Below are 21,059 nucleotides of genomic sequence, written 5' to 3'. Positions count from 1 at the left end.
CAACAAGATACTATGTAACTATAAATGGATTTCAGCTTCCTCATCTCAAAAATTGAAGAATACTCATCATCTCAAAGGAAGGGAACAAAAAAAGACTTCAAACTAATTTCCAAATCTTAATATAGTAATTAGAGTTAAGTGAAACCAGGAGAAAGAATGTAAAAAATCATTAAAACAGGTTTGGGGTTGAATTGAAAATTTATTGGTAGAAAAAATTATGAAAGATAGGGGGAAGAGAATAAGCATTTTATAGTGCCTATTATGTACCAGGCTGTGTGCTAAGCACTTTTTATAAATACTATCTCATTTGAATCTTATAACAATCCTGGGAGGTAGATATTATTATCTCTTTTACAGATGAGGAAACAGGTAAACAGGGGTTAAGTGATTAGCTCAGGTCACACAGCTACTAAGTTTATGAGGCTGGGATTTGAACTCAAGTCTTCCTGACTCCAAGCCCAGTGCTCTATCCACTATGCTACCAGATACCTTATGAAGATTTGTATATTTTGTTTAGGTTAATATTAGAGTTAATTCACATTCCCTGATTTTATGCCAGCAAGGAAGCAGGGAAGATGAAGCTCTAGAACATATTGTGCTGGGCAGGGAAGCAGTCCAGAAAAACAAGAAAACAAACAAGCAAACAAACAAAACCAATACAACAAAATCCAATAATCATTTGGAAAATGGATAATCTAAGGTTTATAAATTGACTATAATGCTAAATTGAAGTAAGAAACTGGTATGCAGCTGGAGAGACTTACATGAACTGATGCTGAGTGAAATCTACAAAACCAGGAGATCATTATACACTTCAACAACAATACTGTATGAGGATGTATTCTAATGGAAATGGATATCTTCAACAAAGAGAAGATCTAATTCAGTACCAATTGATCAATGATGGACAGAAGCAGCTATACTCAGAGAAGGAACACTGAGAAATGAGTGTAAATTGTTAGCATTTTTGGTTTTTTTCCCAGCTTATTTTTACCTTCTGAATCCAATTCTTCCTGTGCAACAAGAGAACTGTTCGGTTCTGCACACATATATTGTATCTAGGATATACCATAACATATTTAACATGTATAAGACTGCTTGCCATCTAGGGGAGGGGGTAAAGGGAGGGAAGGGAAAAATAGGAACAGAAGTGAGTGCAAGGGATAATGTTGTAAAAAATTACCCATGCATATATACTGTCAATAAAAAGTTATAATTATTTTAAAAAATAAATAAATTTTAACCCCCCCCCCCCAGAAACTGGTATGTTTTGGCAAGGTTTTTGTACTCAAAATAAATTTTACATGGAAACATGAAAGCATAATCCTACTAGACTTATATGGTTTTGTTTAAAAAAATCAAAACAAAAAAAGTTCCCATTAAATCACTCAGGGAACAGTAAAACAACAGAACAGCTTTCTAGAATGAATATCATGAAGCATGTACAAATACACGGACCACTGGTAAATATTTGGTAGAGATAACCTTGACAAATTGAAGCTGTCTCAAATGTTGACTTTCTTTAAAACTTTATCAACTACTTCCACCAAACTGTGGTCTTGGACAGATAGGGTCAACAAAAGGAACCCTTTTCATCAGTATAGAAATTCTATTATAACTTCCATATACATTCTGAATTCCTATTTCCTGCTTTCCTAAAGACTACTTCTGTCTATACTGATCTTCAAACAGTAGTAATATAAAGAAATCAAGTGCAGAAGCAGCATTTAATTAATTATTTACTAAGTGCTAGGTATTGTGCTAAATTCTGGATTTAAAATAAGCAAAAATACAGTTTCAGCCCTCAAAGAGCTTACATGCTCCTGGAGGAAGATAATACATATAGGGCAGCTAAAAAGGGAAGAGGGCATGTAAAGGTTCTTGGAGTAACTCACTAATTGGAGATGGGAACAGTGGAAACATGGTGGCTAAGTCTGAACTGATAAAGCAGAGTTGGTGTGGACCCTTCCTCAAAAAGGAAGATATGAAAATGTAAGAATTTTAAAAGCAGCAGGCATAATCACAGTTTATTTATTAGCATTGTGAAAACAAAATAAAAAGGAAACAGAAAGAAATATAGACTTTTTCAGTTATGCTGATAATTCTTCAGCATTGAAAATATGAGCATTTATTTCATAGCTAATATTCTTTTCCCCCAAAAATTCCAAGCATAATTTATTTATTAATAAAGATAGCAATTACCAATAAATATGATCATTAGTCACTTGAACTGACAAGATATTTTTTTTTTTTTTTTTTAAAAAGAGTAAAAACGCTATGTTGTGATCCACCCTCAGTTCTCACAGTCTTCTCTCTGGGTATAGAAGGCTCTCATCATCACAAGATCATTGGAACTGGCCTGAATCACCTCAATGTTGAAAAGAGCCACATTCATCAAAATTGATCATCATATAATCTTGTTGTTGCCGTGTACAATGATCTCCTGATTCTGCTCATTTCACTTACATAGCTAATGAAATGAAGTTTGGATTTATTCAGAGCCTGATATATTCTCCCTATTCTTCCAGAAAATGACTGAAGCTCTTTAGGGGAAATATGTCCATTGTTTAAGGCTTAGTAGTCTTAAGCGTTAACTTGATAGTCCATCACCTTAACTATGCAAAGAAACAGAGAAATTTCTGAAACAACAGCAAGACATTATACTTGCTTTTACATAGTTCCTGTCTATTGGCCTGGCCTATCTGGGATAAAAGTGAAATGTCATTCCAGCTAGTTCTTCCTATCTCCCTGAACCTTCCACAATATAGGTACCTCTTTTCTCTCCTCAAACTTCTTTTCAGCTACACATAGCTGCTCAAAAAGCTATACAGGGCTGCTCAAAGCTCTAAGAGAATTCCACTCTACTAACATTGATAATCTACTTGAACTCATTTTTCTATAATTAACAAATTCCTACCTGACAAAATCCTCCCCATTCCAGTGATTTTAGCTATCCTCCCCTCCAATTGTCATTATGTTAAACCTGTTCTTTGATCCCAATTGTCCACTCCCTTATTCCCATTCCTTTCAACTTTCTCCAATCTACATGTTGTGTTCTAACCACCTCTTCTACAATGCTTTCTGGCATTTCCCTCCTCTCTCCATTCCCCTCCTTCACCCCCCACCCCCATAGGTAACAAAATTGCTCTCAGCTTAAATTGTTTCCTTTTTATTTTTGTCTTTGGGAGACTTAGCTCCCTCCTAATGACATAGCCTCTCTAGCACTGGCAGCAGTTTTACTCATAAATCTGACTCATTGGTTGGACTGGGGAGGAATAAAACAAGTTGGAACCTCACTCTCCCATATCCAAATTACCATAACATGTTATACCTCTTACATTACACACTGAAATATAGTTATATATGCACATATTTATCTTCTTCAAGGAGGCAGATGTTCTGACTTATTTTCAGAACATCTTATTCCTTCCCAGATTGTGGGCTCACTATATAAATACACATGTATCTACATACATATCCAGTTTTTGCCACCATACATCGATATATGATTTACAGACATACTGGGTTTAGGGATAAGGATTTGACTAGTAGTTTCATTGACAGAGAAACTCCCAGATGAGAAAACTCCTTTAATCAAGGCAGGTAGGGCACCTTCTCTGCAATTTACTCTCAGAGAGCTGTCTAGACTGAAGCACTGAGATGACTTATTTGTCCAAGGCCATAGAGTCTGGCTCCAATGTCAGCTTTCTAGCTTTCTGTCCATCATCCTCAGATTGTCTCTAGAGGTTATCATACATCAAAATAAATAGGTAGAAATATACAAACATCATATATATTAACAAATTTACATCCACAATTACAATTAGTCAGTTGGTCAATAAACACGCCAGGCACTAAGTCCTGGGGATACAAAAAGACAAAACACAGTTCCTGCTTTTAATGATTCAGTCTAATGGGGAAGACAATAAACAAATACCTAAGTGCAAACAAACTATATAGAGGATAAACAGGAAATAATTAAGGGAAGAGAGATTCTAAAATTAGGAGGGATTAGAAAAGACTTCCTTGTAGAAGACAAGATTTTAATTGGTACTTGAAGGAAACCAAGGAAGCCAATAGACAGAGATGAAGAACATTTCAAGTATGAAGTCAGAAAAACTGTTTTGAGGACAAGAGTTGGAATATCTTGTTCATGGAACAGAAAAAAGGCCAGTCACTGGATTGAAGAATATGGGGTAGGGCATAAGGTATAAGAAGACTAGAAAATATGTACGTGTGTAGGGGTGGGGGATGAAGCCTATATGTTTATGAATCCTCAAACAGAGAATTTTGCATTGGCAACTAGGTAGCTCAGAGGACAGAGATTTGAGATTTCAGTTAAGACCACCTGAGTTTAAATTTGAGTCCCTTGCAAGTCACTTAACCCTGTTTGCCTCAGTTTCCTTTGTGTAAAAAGAGAAAAAATGGTAAATCACTGCTGTTTTCTATACAGTTATTGACATGCTCTACTGGGTGAAGAAGAGCTGGATTTGACTGAACAACAACTTGGGAGTCCCTTGGAGTATACTGACAAGGAGAACGACATAGTTAGATGGGTGCTTTAGGAAAAACTGAATGAAAAATGGCTTGAAGTGGGGAGAGACTTGAGGGAGGCAGGCTATTGCAATGATCCAATAGGGAATCATAAGGGTTTGCACCAGGTGGGTAGCCGTACCAGAGGAGAGAAAGGGAGCATATTAGAGAGATGTTGAAAAGAGAAATCAACAGGTCTTGGCAACATTAGATACGGGGCTGCAGAAAGATAGGATTTGAAGATGACACCTAGGTTTTGACTCTGACAAGAGTTTAGGGGGAAAGTTAATAAGAATCTGGTCATTTGCAAAAGGCTAATTTTTACCATGGACAACATTTTTTTTTTTGCTAATCAAGGAAATAATAGAAATAATCCTTAAAGGGGCTTACTTAACCTATTTAAACAAAGCAATTTAAAATATTTTAGCATATTAGTTACTAGAAGAATTCAAATCCTGCCCTAGACTTTAAGTAGACCCACAAACCAGGGCATAGCATCTTCCCTCCCTGAACCTGTTTCCCCATCTATAAAACGAGCTTAATTATCTTAATAATATACCTCCCAAGGTTGTGAGGATCAAAGAAAATAACATACTTAAAGCGTTTTGCAAACTTATATTTATAAATGTAAGCTATTGTTGTACAGTGATTTCTTAAAACAAGGAGCTTTTTTGAGTGTTTACTCCAATCAACTCCCCAGGGGAAGCTTTTGCTGAGACAGGAAAATAAAATAAGCAGATATACAAGACAATAAACTACAAAACTGTCTCCGCCAGACTTCGGGCTAGGAGTCTGCATCAGAATGAGGACTAACCAGGCACAGCTGATTCTTGTATTCATAAAAGGAAAAACCTACCCTCAAGATTCAGAATTAAAATTATTGTCATAATTGATTGTCATAATTGATTGATAGAAATAGGTACCTGGGTTTGGAAATTCCTTAGACACTCAAAGTTTTCAGCATAATTCTATATTTGAACTATATGCCAAGGAAAAATCGCTCCTTCCGTCCTCCTTTCACCACTCATTCATTCCCCAGCTCCCTCCCCTCCCCGCCCCCCCGCTCCTTATTCTACCTGGATGGCAAGGAGGCCAGTGTTGCTGGATGGAAGAGTACGTGGTGGGGTAAGAGGACTGGAAGCTGGGGAGCAAGGTAAGAATGGTCTTTGAAAATCCCAGGAAAGGGATTCTCCATGCAGTTGGGGAAATCTCCCTATAACACAATCGAGAAAGGGAAAAGGGAAAAACTACCTTGGCTTGAGGTATTTGCAATTAACCGCGTAGATTCAGCTCGTGGAGTACTGACCCGCGTAATCCTTCCTGCCCAGAAGGTTGCCCGCCCCAGACACACTCAGACAGAACAGAGGCAGCGAGAAAAGCGAAGGGGGAAGGGAAGGGCGCCCACATCTGCTCTGGGTGGGTCTGGACGCACTTTTTTCTAAGCCTTCTGGGGGACAAGAGTTGGGGTCCGAGAGACCCGGGATCCACCCCAGAGTAAGCCCAGGCAGTAAGAATACAACCCTTAAGTTCAATGCAGTCGCTCTCCTCTTCTCACACAAATAACATCAGCCTCCAAACACCCAGGCTGTCTGCACAGGCCCAGAAGAAGCAGCCATCTAAAAGCTCCGAAAGCTTCTGGAAGCTGCACTCAGAAGCTCTCAGGTCCTCAGCCCGCAGCCAGCTTGCGTAACTACCGCGGCCCAGCCCTTCGGTTCCCGCTACGTCAAGATTGCGCTATCCTAGCCCTCCAGTCCCGAGAGCCGATGGCCGATCGCATCGTTCTGCGTTCGCTTTAGAGTGTCTGTGCTCCGGGCTGCCTTCCTGGGGAGGCGTGACTGAAACTCGCGGTCCCGGCCTCTCTTAGACTGGTGGCTGTGCCATGGCACCTCTACGGCGCGGTGGGGCTAAAGGGAGTCAAGGCGACACGTCGGCAGGGGCAGAGTTGGCACAATCGCGGCGCCTGGACAGGTAGCGGCGGTGGTAGCGGTGCCAGGGCTAGAGGGAAGAGGGAGAATAAAGGAAGGATTGGACATGGGGAAGCTTGGCTCGGCTCGATCTTTGGCCATCTCCTTGTGTTGACCTGGACTGGAAAAAGAATCCACTATGGTTTTTCGCCATCTAAAGCTCTTCTTTTTACCTTTATTAGAATAGTTGGGGGAAACCTGGGCTAGGCTAATTCCTTCTCCTCCAGTATTTCTGCTGGTCCCCTCTGTCATGCTGTTTTTATGGAGTTATACTTAGGAAGCACTCTGTACAAGTTTACTGATTGATTGATGGATGACGATTTTAAAATGGTGGTTAACAGGCAGCCTGGTGACACAATAGATAGAGCGCTTTGAAGTATGGAAGACCCAAATTAAAATTTGGCCTCAGGACTAGCTGTATCATCCTGGCCAAATCACTTAATCCTATTTGCCTTAGTTTCTTCTTCTGTAAAATAAACTAGAGAAGGAAATGGCAAACCTTTCCAGTATCTTTGCCAAGAAAACCCCAAAGGAATCAGGAAGGCACAACTGTAACGACAGAACAGCAAGAATACAGGCTTAAAATAAGAGTATCTTTTGCTTGCCATGATGTTAGGACCACATTGTATAATTCTGGACAGAAAGTCTATGATGTGTTCCTATTGCTTTGGGGGTGGGTGGGTTATTGAGTGCATTGTTATTCTAGAATTTCAGGGACAACTCAAGCTGGGGATCTGCAAGCTTTCAGAATTCCTGAAGTGGTCTGATCCAGGATAAAGTCCCTTATCTGAGTTTTTTCCCCAAGCTCCTGATCTGGTTTTGCATTGAACTGGACTTGGCTTACCCAAGCAAGAGTTGAAGCTCTTGATTCAGTAACAACTTCAGCTTCACATTTCATCTGGAATTCTGGTCCTAGTTATTCCTTTGCAGGATTCAGAGTAGGTTAAAAACTAAGACTGAGATCCTGCTCTTCTAGGTCAGGCCTCACAACTGCTGCTGATTAGTGAATTTGTTGCTCTCCTATTGTTTTTAATTCTTTTGAATTTATTTTATTTTATTATTTTTTTTTTTTTGGTGTCTTATGGAAACACTAATTCCCAGTTGACCAATTCTAATTTTTAAGGAGATATATTCTTTAGTATTTTTGTACCTTTTTTTTTTTTTCTTGCATTGCTGTCATTTAGTTTCCCAATTCTTTTTCTATGGTTTTTTGTTTGATTTTTTTCCTTGAGGAAGTAGGGGTTAACTCTCTTATCCAGGATCATATTATAGTTAGTAAATATTAAAGGTCTGAGGCCTGATTTGAATTCGGGTGCATCTGATTCCAGTTCTCTGGTGCTCTCTTTATTTGATTTTTAATTTTTTTTTTTTTTTTGCTATATAAAAATGCCAACCTCTTCTTTTAGCTCTTTTAGTAATTCCTGTTAGACTTGTGTCTAATGTACATTTTTCCTCTGTGGCTTTATTATAAATGTTTTCTACTTATTGTCTTCTTCTGAATTTATATCTTGAGCTTCCTTGTCATTGTAGTAACTTTTTGTGATTTAAAAAATTTTTATATAGCCTATTTCTTGACTTTTGACTTATTAGAGTTAGGTGTTGCTCACTTCTGGGAATGGGGGAAATGTTTAGTCTGAGCTGTCTTTTATAGCATTCTGCTACTTTCCCTGATCATTAAGTGCTTTTAGGTCAGCAGAGCTTTCAAAAATGACTCTTTTTGTTTGTTTGTTTGTTTCCTTATTTATTTGGTTGTGCCCTAGCATGTGTCCAGGACCTCTGCTTGCCCTGGTGCACAATCGTTCCCTATGTTGTAGTATTCTGTATGCAGCATTTCTGGCCTGATACAGTCCACTGTGTTTTCAGACCTTGCTATTTTCTTAAGTGGACCTTGGCTGGAAAAATAATTAATTATGACTTAGATTTCCCTATTAGGGTCTAGTATATTCTAGATATAGTGGAGTTTGGAGAGGGAGCTCTCTTCACTACTTCCTGTAAATTTTCTTCCTTGGCTCTGACTTTTAAGAAAGTGAACTTTATTCAGGTTCTATTTCTTTCATAACATTCCCCCCTTATATTTCTAATCACATACCTTACTCCCCTACTACATACTGTTGAATCCAGTGTCACCAACCTCCTTGCTGTTTTCCATTTCTCTGCTCCAGGTATTTTTTCTTGTTATTCCCTATGCCTGAAATAGTATCTTCTCATTTCTATTTGGTGGCTTCCCTGGTTTCCTTCAAGATTCAGATTGAGAATGGAGAACATTCCAGATATGGGGGTAGCTACTACAAAAGCCTAGGGATTCGATGTGGAGTGTCTTCTATGAACAGCAAGTTGGCTAGTGTGATCGAATTGTAAAGAGCATAGAGGGAAGTAATATGTGAGAACTTTAGCAAGATAGAAAGGGAACATGTTGTAAAGAGCTTTAAGTGTCAAAGAACCTTATATTTGGTTGTAGAGAAATAGGGAATCATTAAAATTTGTTGAATAGGAGATGTGTGTATTGGAGGAAAAAGGTGTGGGCAATTAAATAAAAGACTAACTAGTTATTGAGTTCTCTTGTTTATGAAGTTCATTCATAGTTTATTGCATTGATCTATTATTTAATCACCAGATGGTTTTGATGATTGCTGCTTTATAATATAGTTTGAAGTCTGGATGTACTATTCCTTTGTTAAAGGTATTAGTTACTTCAATTAATTTTTAAATTGATTTTCCAAGATTTTTTAAATGTACCATCTGCAAAGAGTGATAGTTTTGTTTCCTCATTGCCTTAATTCCTTCAATTTCTTTTTATTCTGTTACGGGCATCTTTGTTTCACCTTTGATGCGGTTCTAGTGGCAATGCAAAAAGTTGAGGTGTGAGAATCCCTTTCTGGTTGGAGCAGGTTCAATGTGTGTTAAGGACCATGCCTAAGTGTAGGGGCAGGTCAATTCTCTGAGAGCCTCCACAGCTGTGAATCATAAACTTGAAGGAGTTGCAAATCAACCTTCTTAGATGTTCCTTGTGGATTGGGAATGAAATAAATTGGAGGCAAGAGGGAAGAGGGGAAGAGGTCAGACAATGCAACAGCCTCTCAATGAAGAAGTCAGAGAATGCGAGTGCCTCTCAGTCTTCTTGTATCATTATCATCCTCTCACATGAAGAGATCCATTCTACAGGTCTGATTTAGACCTCCAGCAACCACTGGCAGGTGGCTCCCATATCACAACATATGGCACTGGAACAGGGACATAAGAAACAAAAGAAATAAAGAAGCATCAGCCTTTGAGAGCTGTTTGTGAGTAGGATCCTCCCAGGATAGTTCCTTTGGTAACCCACAGGGAAGGAAAGGGAAAAGAGACCCGGTAAGACTTTTTTAGTTGGGGCAATTAAATGCACCAACATATCAAAGGGCCAAGTCAGGAGACTGATGAGAGACTTATGAAAAATTCCTGTTCTGATTACAGTCCTCTTCTCCATTTGAAAGTTTGCCTCCATGGCATCTCACAAGATTCAGCTGTTTGCATTCTCTAGCATGTGGACTTAGATAACAGCCAATGCATAAACTTACTGACCATGTTGTGGGAGGAAAATAATCACAGTCTCATAAAACAAAAAAATGGGGAACTGTTAAAGACCCTGATGGGTCAGGTCAATTCTCCAAGAGCCTCCACAGCTGTGAATCATAAACTTGAAGGAGTTGCAAAACAGATTTCATAGATGTTCCTTGTGGATTAGGAATGAAATGAATTGGAGGGAAGAGGGAAGAGGGAAGAGATCAGAGAATGCAACTGCCTCTCAGTCTTTTTGTATCATCATCATCCTCTCACATGAAGAGATCCATTCTGCAGGTCTGAGTTCCCTTATCTTACTTGAAAGGCTTCTAGCTTTTCCCAGTTACAGATGGTGCTTGCTGATTGATTTAGATAGGTGCTAGGTTTTAGATAGATGCTACTTATTTCAAAAGCTCCATTTATTCCTGTACTTTTATGTCAACAGAGCTTTTCTCCTGTCTTCCTAAGATGCTCTGGGCTGGAAAAATGACTCACTTTTTTATTTTCCCTTGGTTTCCTCAGTCAGAATTTGATTTGACTTTTTTTTTTTTTTAATACAAAGCTGCCAGGTGGCATCTGTCTGTCAGAGTGCCCCATTATTTTATTGATATAGTCAGTTATGCTGATAGTTTCCCTAATATTGAATCAATCTTACTTTTATGATATAAATCTCTTCTGGTCATACTACATGATATTTGTAATATATAATCTCTTTGCTAATATTTTATTGAATTTTTTTGCATTGATGTTCACTGTTTTCTTTCTTTGTATTTACTCTTTGTGGTTTAGGTATGGTGCCTAATGAGCACCATACTGTGACACAAAAGGAATTTGGTGGGACTCCTTTGCCTGTTTTCCCAAATAATTTATATAGTATTAGAATTAATTGTTCTTTAAATGTTTGGTAGAATTTGTGAATCCATAGATTCTAGGGATTTTTTCTTATTGGTGACTTGTTATTTCTTTTTCTAAAATGGGATTATTTAAGTATTCCATTTCCTCTTTTGTTAATCTGGGCAATTAACATTTTTGTAAACATTCATACAGTTCATTTTCATTGTTAGATTTATTAGCATGTAATGGACAAAGTAGTTCCTGATAATTGCTTTAAATTCCCTTTCATTCCTTTAAATTTTTGATACTGGTAATTTGTTTTTTCTTTTTTCTTTTTTTTTTTTTTTTTGAATCAAATTAATCAATGATTTATCTATTTTATTAATTTTCCTCCCATAAAATCAATTTCTAGCTTTTAGTTCAATGGTTTTCTTACTTTCAATATTATTAATTGCTGCTTTTAAATATGGTATATAACTGGGCCTTTTAAGTTTTTTTAAATTTTAGCTTTTTTAGTTGTATGTATAATTAATTGATCTGTTTTTTATTTTATTGATATAAGCATTTAAGGATATGAATTTTCCCTTAAGTATGCTCTGCCTGCATCCCATAAATTTTGGTATACTGTCTTATTGTTGTCATTCTCTTTAATGAAATAATTTATTATTTCTGATTTGTTTTTTGATTTACTCATTCTTTAGGATTAAAACCTGCAGAAGTTCATCATTGTTATATATCAATTTCATGAAGGTGTGCTTGTAGGAGTTCTGGATACTCAGTGCTGGTCCTGCATTTTCCCCAGTCACCAGTGACGTAAATTTATCAGGGCTTTGTGCTTGCTCTTATGCTTTTTACCATGTCTTCAGCAATGTTGTCACACATCTTTGATAAATATGAAAACAGCAGAAAAATTGGCTGTTGCATTGATGGTTTATTAAACTTAGTCTACAAGTCAAGACTAAAGTGGAAGGGGAGTTGGTATGTGACTTTTTATTTACAGATGATCCTACACTCAGTGCAGCCTGAGATGTAACAAAATATGGATTGATTCTCTGCTGCTTGTGCTAATTTTGACCCAACAGTTAACACCAAAGAAAAGAGGGATAGCAATCATGATCACAGCAAATGGAGAAATTTTGAATGCTATGGATAAGTTCACTTACCTTTGGCAATATACTTTCTAGGGATATCCCTATAGATGATGAGTTTGATGCATACATTGCCAGAGCTAACTCGTATTTGGGAGACTCCAAAGGAAAGTGTGGGAGAAAAGAGGTTCTACACTGCGTTCCAAATTGAATTGTATTGACTGCATTGTTATAAACCTGTGCAATCTGCACAGTGTACCAGCAACATGCTGGAAAAAATGAATTGCTTCCATTTGAATTGTCTTAGGAAGATTCTGAAGATCACCTGGCAGAATAAGATACGAGGCACTGAGGTCTTTTCTTGAATAGAACTGCCAAGCATTCAAACTGTACTGCAGAAAGTGCAATTCAGATAGATGGGCTGGCCATGGTTGTTTGAATGCCAAATATACATTTGCCTTAAAAGATAATTTTATGGACAACTCACACAAGGCTAGCACTTACAGATATCAGAAGAAGTGATATAAAGACATGCTCCAAAGAATTCTGGAATAGGCTATGAAATATGGGACACAGGAGTTATGAGATATTGACACAAGACTGATCAGCAAGGCATACCTCCATCAAAGAAGGCATTGTGCTCTATAAGTGAAGCTTAATTGCAGTAGCTCAAAAAAAAGTGAGATGCACAAATTTAGAGACACTTCAAATATTCATATGAACTATTTATGCCCAGTCTGATAGAGCCTTCTGAATTCATATTAGTCTGATCAACCACAGTCAGACATTGTACCAACAACTTGCCAATTTTGAGATTAGATTAGTTTTCAATTAATATTAATCTGTATTTCCACAACCGTTTATTCAATGTAATTATTATTTCATTTTGATCTAAAAAGGATGTACTTAAATTTTTTTTTTGCTTTTCTGCTTTTGGTTGAGAGGTCATTTTTTTGTATAGGTGCCATGTACTGCTGAGAAAAAGGTATATTCTTTTCTTTTCTCATTCAGTTTTCTTCAAAACTATTATCATATGCTTTTCTAAATTCTATTCATTTCTTTGTTGTTGTTGTTGTTGTTTTTTTTTTTTTTTGTTAGATTTATCTTGTTCTGAAAGGAGCAAGTTGAGGTCTGCTACTAGTATGGTCTTAATGTCTGTTTCCTCCAGTAACTCATTTGACTTTTTCTTTAAGAATTTGGATGTAATACCATTTGGTACATATATGTTTAATATTACAATTACTTCAATGTCTATGATACCTTACAGCAAAATGTAATTTCCCTGCTTATCTCTTAATTAGATCTGTTTTTGCTTTTGCTTTTTCTGAGATCATGATTGCTATCCCTGTTTTATTTTTTCCAGCCCCTTACCTTTTGCTTCAGCCTTTTCTGTCTGTGCGTCTCTCTGCTTATTCCCTTCTGTTTTTGTATTCTGTTTATCCTACTCTCTCTCTCATACTCTCCCTCTTCAAAATTGTTTTGCTTTAGACCATGGCTTCCCCATCTGCTTTCCCTTCTATCTGCTCCCTTTTTTCTTTTTTCCTCCTCCCCTCCTACTTTCTTGTAGAGCAAGATAGAGATTTCTACACGAGGGTGTATGCTATTCCTTCTTTGAGCCAATTCCAATAAGAATAAGGTTTTAATTGTCTTCCACTGTAAAAACTCTGACTTTTTTTATTTGTGAGATAGTTTTCCCCATTCTACTTTTCTCTTCCCTTCTCCCAATCATTCCTTTTTTCAGCCTTTAGTTTTATTTTTTGGATATCATCCTATCATAATCAATTCATACTTGTTCCCTCTATGTATTTAAGTTCTTCAGTTAATTTTTGTACCTCTTTTTTCCCTTTGGCCATTTCTGCTTATTAAAGAATTCTTTTCTTTAGTGGATTTTTGTGCCTCTTTTTAATTCTTTTTTTTTTTTTTTTTTTAGGGTCTTATTTTTTTTAGTATTTTTGTGTGTATGTGTGTTTTATGTATGTCTCTAAGCTGTTGCATCATTTTTATTTCTTTTCCTCATTTTTTCCTCTATTTCTCTCATTTGATTTTAAAAATCCTTTCTTAGTCCTTCCAGGGCTTGAGGCTTATTTTTCTTTGAGGCTTTGCATGTAGCTGCTTTGCTCTTTGTAGTATTTCTACAAAGAATTTTTTTTCTGAATTTGTTTTGATCTTCCTGACACCATAGTAATTTCTATTGTCTGGTTCTATTTTTTAATATTTGCTCATGTGCTTTTAAATTTATGTTAAAGTTGAACTCTGCTTCCTGGGTGGAGGGGGCACTGTCTCAAGTTTCAGGGCTTTTGTGCTGTTGTGCTCAGAAATAGTTCTGGACATTTGTCACTTTTCAGCTCTTCCAAGGTAATATGATCTAAGAAGACATGTGGCCTGTGACTACAATCACGATTTTCTACCCCTGGAACTGTTATCTTCCTTGACCTGGGACTTTGACTCACAACTAAATATAGGCAATGCAACAGAATTATATACCCAATTCCAGCAAAAAATCTCTTGTAATTTCCTTCTGAGAGCTCTAGAAGCCAGTTCAGTTGTTCCCAAGGCCACTTGCTATATTTGTACCAGCGATGGCCTATTAGGATCTGCTTGGTCCAGAGAATCAGGACCTCACTGCTAGCTTGGCCCTGGATTCTAGACCTTGCTTTTGGCTTTAGCTGGAGCAGCCTGGACTGGACTGTATTCTACTCTCTCCCCACTGAGACAGACCTTTTCCATCAACCATTTAAGTTATTTTGGACAGGAAAATTGTTTTACTCTATCCTTTTGATGGTTCTGCTGCCCCCAAATTTTATAGGGTCTTCTCTCTCTCCTCAAATTTTGTTTTATATTTTATGTAAAGGAAATGTTTCTATTTTATCTATTGATAAAGGAAATAAATCTATTAATAGATAACTGAACTCTTTTACTACATTTGTATACCTGTTTTTTTCCTGCTATTGATATTTTTCCTTTTGATTTATCCATTTAAATCTAAGACCTTTGCATTTTCCCTTGAGATCTTCATTAATTCCAATATTTCTCCACTTTATTTTCCCTTATTACTCTTCTAACTCTTTTTCTTCTGATGATAGTTTCCCTAGGAGAATTTCAAAGTGTCTTAGCCTCTTTCCAACACTAAACATTTCACAGTTCACGAGCTTACATCTATGCCACATTGTGGGAAGATAAAATGTCTCTAGCTGGATGCTGTACTATTTCTTCCAGGCTTAGTGGATTGCTGCACAGCCTCATATGTTTGATGTCCTATCTTGTACCCCATTTCTTAGTTCTCAACTTAATGGTTCATAGTGCTGCTGCTGGAACCAGAAGTGATTTCTGTCATTTGGAATTTGAATATCAGAGGATCTTAGAGGAGGGGTTGGGGTGTGGAGTTGAGCTTTATTTTAAGCCTTGACACCAATTAAGTCACAGGTTACCACATAGTTAAAACTTTGTTAGATATTGTCTTGTTTAATTTTATTATTATTATTTTTTACCTATGTACTGTTACCTATAGGAGCTATGATTTAAGTTTCTTCTGAAAATCTGTTAGATACTTGATAATTGTTGATTGACATAAAGCTTTGGTTAAGTTTCCATCAGCTATGAACTGTGGGTGCATTTATTCAAGGAGTAATATGCGACAAGTAAAATACTGTTTTAAGAGTTATATATGATTATTTCAAAGTCTGATTCTTTTTGTGCAGCAAAATAACTGTATGGATATGTATACACATATTGTATTTAACATGTATTGACCTACCTGCCTTCTTGGGGAGAGGATGGGGGAAAGAGGGGAAAAATTGGAACAAAAAATTTTGCAATTGTCAGTGCTGAAAAATTACCCATGCATATAATCTTGTAAATAAAAGGCTATAATTTAAAAAATACCTAAAAAAAAAAAAAGAGTTATATGTGAATTTAACATTGATGTTGTTGAAATGTTCAATCAAATGTTGGATAAAAATTGATATTAGTTTATTTTCTGTCCTTAGTATAAAGAAGAATCGAGTCCATCATGAATCCCAGAGAAAATGGTTGAAAATTTCATTTTTGGGATCATCTGGTCTACTTGCCAGTCTTTTATTGTGGAGCTTTTTGAATGGTGATGATGGTGCTACTGAAGTTCTGGCTCATCATAATGAAATTCTACAGAACAAGTTTATTGAGGTGATTTGTTCTGAGGATTATGACAGTCACAAAAGATTTGAAGGTACTGGTTCTCTCATAGATGTTGCTTGTTTCTCTCATAGGATGGTTCTTTGATCTAAAAAGTGGTTGTAAAATATTGGTTCAACAAATTTCATTACAATGTGCCTAGGACCTTTTAGCCTTGAAAAGAAGAGTAAGTTAGGATCTTAACCCTGACTTTTGATGTTTATATGTAACATTTAAAAATCATTTCTATTCATCTTAGAAAACTTGCAATTATAAACCTCACATTATTAATTTAACATTTTAGATATATAGACAATTTATATTATTTACATTAAATATATTAATATTTTATAATGAAAATATTTCTATCCCCATTCTCTGTGAATAAGCTAATTAAAAAGGTGGAATTAACTTTGTAACAATAAAAACCAGTATTGGTGAAAATTTTATATTGTTTTTATGCTTGAGAAGAATGGAGTATGATAGACTTCAGAGGATTCATGTTTTGTGATATGCCCTCTTTTATTTTTAATCTCCCTGTCTTTTGGCTCCTTCATTACTGTCTACAAATGTGTTCATGTCTTCCTCACTTGATTTAAATACATCCACTAGGCATGTCTTTCTTCCTCCCTGTTGATAATACTATTTGACAACATTTTTCATTTGGTGTTTTCTCTTTCTTTCTTCTCCATTTCTTCTAAATCTGGCTAACTGATTTCCTACTTCATCATTGAAATGAAAATACCTTCTCAAATTATTAGAGCTCTCTTATTGCCAAATTTAATGTTCTTTTCTCAGTCTTGATCTTTTTTGACCTCTCTGCAATATTTTACTCTGGCAAATCACCATTCCCTTTTGGATATATCTGCTTTTTTCCCTAGGTTTTTATAATACTGTTCTCTCCCATTATATGCCTGACAGTTTATTTCGGTTTCCTTTATATCCTTTACATATAAAGGTAGGTGTCCTCCAAGCTTTGTCCTATTACCCCTTCTATTTTCCTTCTCTATTGTCTCATTTGTTAATCTCTTTATTTTGGACTTTGACTTCTCCATCATTCTTTCTTTTTTTAACTTTCCCTATCATTCTTTCTTTTTTTAACTTTCCCTATTAGGCACCACAATCCTTCCATCACTTGAGCTTATAATCTTGATGCTATCCTCAATTCTTCATTCTCTTTTCTCTCTCATATTCATTCAGTTGCCCTGTCTTGTTTCTATTTTCTCAATATATGCCTCTTCTTCTTGCCACTTATAGCCACAACTCTAGTTTAGACCTTCATTACTTCTTGACTGAACTAATGCAATTTCCTTTTTTCTTTTTTTTTTTTTCTTATTATGGGATATTTAAATAAAAAAAAAATTAGTTAACAAGCATTTATTTTCTCTCTTGTCCCTCCCAATAGAATAAGAGAAAAAGAAAACTCTCATAAGAAATACATACATATAGAGAGAGAGATAGAGAGAGACAGACAGACAGATAGACAAGGCAAATTCACATGTGGGGTCTTATTCAAAAATATATTTTTTGTTCTGTATCTTGAATCCATTACCTTTCTGCCAGGAGACTAGCATTCTTTATCATCATTTCTTTGTAGTCATAGTTGATTACTGTATTGATTCTAAAGTCTTTCAAATTTGTCCTACACAGATTTGTTGTTATATAAATTATTTTCCTGATTTTTCTCATTTTATTTTGCAATAATTCATACAAGTCATACTGTGTTTTTAAGAAAATTCTCTTGTTAATTCTTATGTAACAATAGTATTCCATTACATTTATTTATTATTTTTAGCCATTATTCAAATTTCTACATGTGCTACGCATTTCTTATTTTCTAATAAAAATTACATTTGTCATTTTTCTTTTTTCAACTTTGCTAGTCTGATGAGTGTGAAGTGAGACCTCAGAGTTGCTTTAATTTGCATAACTCTTAGTAATTGGAACATTTTTCATATTCCTATTGTTAGCTTGCCTCTTTCTATCATTTTGATTATTTATCAGTTGGGGAATGACTTATTCTTACAAATCATTTCCCTACCCACATGTACAAAAATGTTTGTGGCAGTCTTTTTTGTAGTGGCAAGGAACTGGAAACTGACTGGATGCCCATCATTTGGGGAATGGCTAAATAAGTTATGGTATATGAATGTAATGGAATATTATTGTTCTATAAGAAATGAGGAGCAGGCTGATTTCAGAAGAGCTTGGAAATACTTACATGAACTGATACTAAATGAAGTGAGTGGAACCAAAAGAACATTGTACATAGTAACAGAATATATGATGAACAGCTGTGATGGACTTGGCCCTTTCAACAGTGAGATGATTCAGGCCAATTCCAATAGACTTGGGTTGGAGAAAGCCATCTGCAATCAGAGAAAGGACTATGGGGATCGAATGTGGATCACAACATAGTATTTTCACCTTTTTTTGTTGTTTGCTTGCTTGTTTTTTCTTTCTCATTTTTTTTTATCCTTGTTTATCTGATTTTCTTGTACAGCATGATAAATGTGGAAATATGTTTAAAAGAAGAACATGTGTAACCTATCTGGGTGCTATCTGGGTGGAAGGAGTGGGGACGCAGGAAGAAAAATTTGGAGCACAAGGTTTTGCAAAGATGAATGTTGAAAACTATTTTTGCATGCATTTTGAAAAATAAAAAGCTATTATAAAAAAAAAAATCAGTTCCCTACATATCTTAGAAATGAGACATTTATCAGAGAAATTTGCCGAAAAGATCATTTCCACTTCTGACTTAACTGCATTGATTTTATTTTTGTTATGTAAGCAACATTTATTTATTTATTTTTGTTATGTAAGCAACATTGTTCATTCTAACTAATGTAACCCTCTCTTTATCCTTTGGTCATGGACTTTTCCCTTATTCATAAATATGAAAAGTTATTTCTGCATTCTTTCTCTAATTCGTTTATTTTGTGACTTTTTCTATCTAGGTAGTATTTTGGAATTAATTGTAGTGTTGTGGTTATATACATTAATCTAAATTGATTTCTGCCATACTACTCTCTGATTTTTCTAGAGGTTATTGTAAAACTGAGTCTTTACTTAAGTAGCTGGTTTATTGAATATTTGTCTGTGCTTATTTTCATCTCTGTCTTGTGTAGCTAATCTGTTCCACTGATTTTTAATCAAATTTTAATCAATTTTAATCAAACAATTTTGATTAATGTTTTGAAGTATAATTTGATGTCTCCTTTTTTTACTTTTAAAAAATTATTAGATTGCTAATAAAAAATTGTTAGATTCTTTTCCTTTTGTTCCTTTAAATATATAGTATGAATTTTTTTCTAAGTCTATAAAAGTAATTCTTTTGTAATTTGGTATAGCAAAGAATCAATAAATTAATTTAGATAGTATTGTTATTTTTATTATATTGGCTTGATCTGTTATTTTAGGTTTGTCTTTATTCCTGAAAAAAAAAATATTTTTAGTTGTATAAATTCTTTGTTGTATAAATAGTTGCATAAATTCTATCTTGGTAGTTGGGTACCCAAATATCTTATATATTCTGTAGTAATTTTAAAAGAAATCTTTTTTTAAACATTTAAAAATTTTTCCCTTTTTATTACTTCCTATTGGATTTGGGGGGGGGTCATTTTTGTTAATAATTTATGTAGATTTTTATGTCCTGCAATTTTGCTGAAATTATTGTTTCAAATAAATTTTTTGTGGACTGGTTAAACTACCCTATCATATTCAGAAAATGATAATTTTGTTTCCCTTTTGACTTTGCTTAGTCACTCAATTTCTTTTTTTTTTTTTTTTTTTTTTTTTGCCTTATTGCTATAGGTAGGATTTCTAACTCATGTTTATTTCATTTTTCATTCATCATATTTTTAAGCTTCTTATTCTCTGTCCAATTCTTTCCCCTAGAGCTTTTATTTTATCCATTTCCCTTTGCTTCATTTCTTCCATATTAATATAGTTCTTGTGAAAATTCCATTTTAACATTTTAATCCCTGCTTATAGTTATTGTACAGTGACTAGCTCCCTTTTAGTTTTTCTAGTTATTTTTGATAATAGGTTGATGTTTTCTTTAATTCCTTAATTGGGGCTTTGTATAAGGCCTGATTTCTGTACCCTGCCATACTTTTGGATTGAATTGTTCAGTTATAGCGCCCCTTGATTCCTGTACTGACCCTTGCCTCTTAAAGTTAGACCCTCCTGTTTCTTTGAAGTTCATTGTGCTATATCTCCAGGATCTTCACTTGTGTGGTCTTTCTGGACACAGTGCTTGGTTACCTAAGCTACCTGTGTGTGAGTACTATTATTGTGCTTTGACTGTTGTGATTGCTGCTGCTCCTTGGGGCTTCCAAAGCCTCTATCCTTTGGATTTCTGATCTCCTGGACTGTGTTTAGAGGACCCTCTACTATTGCTAACTGCAAACATAGAGCATTTTAGGTTGCATGTGGCTCTTGCCCACAGTTAGTCTTCTTGGCTTGTTTGCCTGATGGCATTGCCTTTGCTGGTAACCTCATTTCCAATTGCCTATGGATTTTGGCTGGCATTTTGAGCAATTCTGGGGTAGAAGAAGTCAGTTTGTTATTGAATTTTTTTGATTATTATATTTATTTGAATATAAGTGAGTACATTTGATTATTTACTTTACTTCATAGAATTTACATACCACTCTAATTTCCATATTTTATAAATTGTTCCAACAAAATAGACATAAGGAGGAATCCTACTAAATTTTTTTCTATAGTATAAATATGAGGTCAAAAGACCTTCGGCTAATAGATAAAGAACTATAAGTAATCTTTGATTTTATAGAACAGGAAGTGACTTACCTGGGGTCTTACAACTAGTATTTGTTTGAGAGAGGTTTTGATCACCTATGCTCCCGTTGGAACTTCATCCATTACACTCGGCTCTTCTGATACCTAAATCAAGGAGAGAGACAAAGTAGTGAAAGAAAACTATAGACTG

The 21,059-nt window shown here is 35.5% G+C and overlaps 2 protein-coding genes across 6 annotated transcripts in view; one reads left to right on the top strand and one right to left on the bottom strand.

Moving 5' to 3' along the window:
* HEXD (hexosaminidase D) overlaps positions 1–6,246 on the bottom strand; it is a 39,627-nt gene extending 33,381 nt beyond the window's left edge. The window contains exon 1 of one of the 3 annotated variants that reach the window (XM_023503979.2): positions 5,785–6,246. The gene's annotated coding sequence lies outside the window, so the exon portion shown is untranslated. The remainder of the gene's footprint in view (positions 1–5,784) is intronic. The other 2 variants (XM_023503980.2, XM_031968443.1) reach the window with 2 other exon arrangements.
* Positions 6,247–6,350: 104 nt separating this feature from the next.
* Positions 6,351–21,059, top strand: part of OGFOD3 (2-oxoglutarate and iron dependent oxygenase domain containing 3) — a 63,436-nt gene continuing 48,727 nt past the window's right edge. For 2 of the 3 annotated variants that reach the window (XM_031968465.1, XM_031968464.1), the window contains exons 1-2: positions 6,352–6,501; positions 15,943–16,160. In XM_031968465.1, coding sequence (XP_031824325.1) covers positions 6,413–6,501; positions 15,943–16,160 — 307 coding nt within the window. In that variant the 5' untranslated portion in view covers positions 6,352–6,412. Of the gene's footprint in view, positions 6,502–15,942; positions 16,161–21,059 lie in introns of all 3 variants that reach the window. The other variant, XM_031968466.1, reaches the window with a different exon arrangement.

Source organism: Sarcophilus harrisii, chromosome 4 (assembly GCF_902635505.1).
Source record: "Sarcophilus harrisii chromosome 4, mSarHar1.11, whole genome shotgun sequence".
In the NCBI taxonomy this organism is placed as follows: domain Eukaryota; kingdom Metazoa; phylum Chordata; class Mammalia; order Dasyuromorphia; family Dasyuridae; genus Sarcophilus; species Sarcophilus harrisii.
This window is presented reverse-complemented; position numbering and strand designations above follow the sequence as displayed.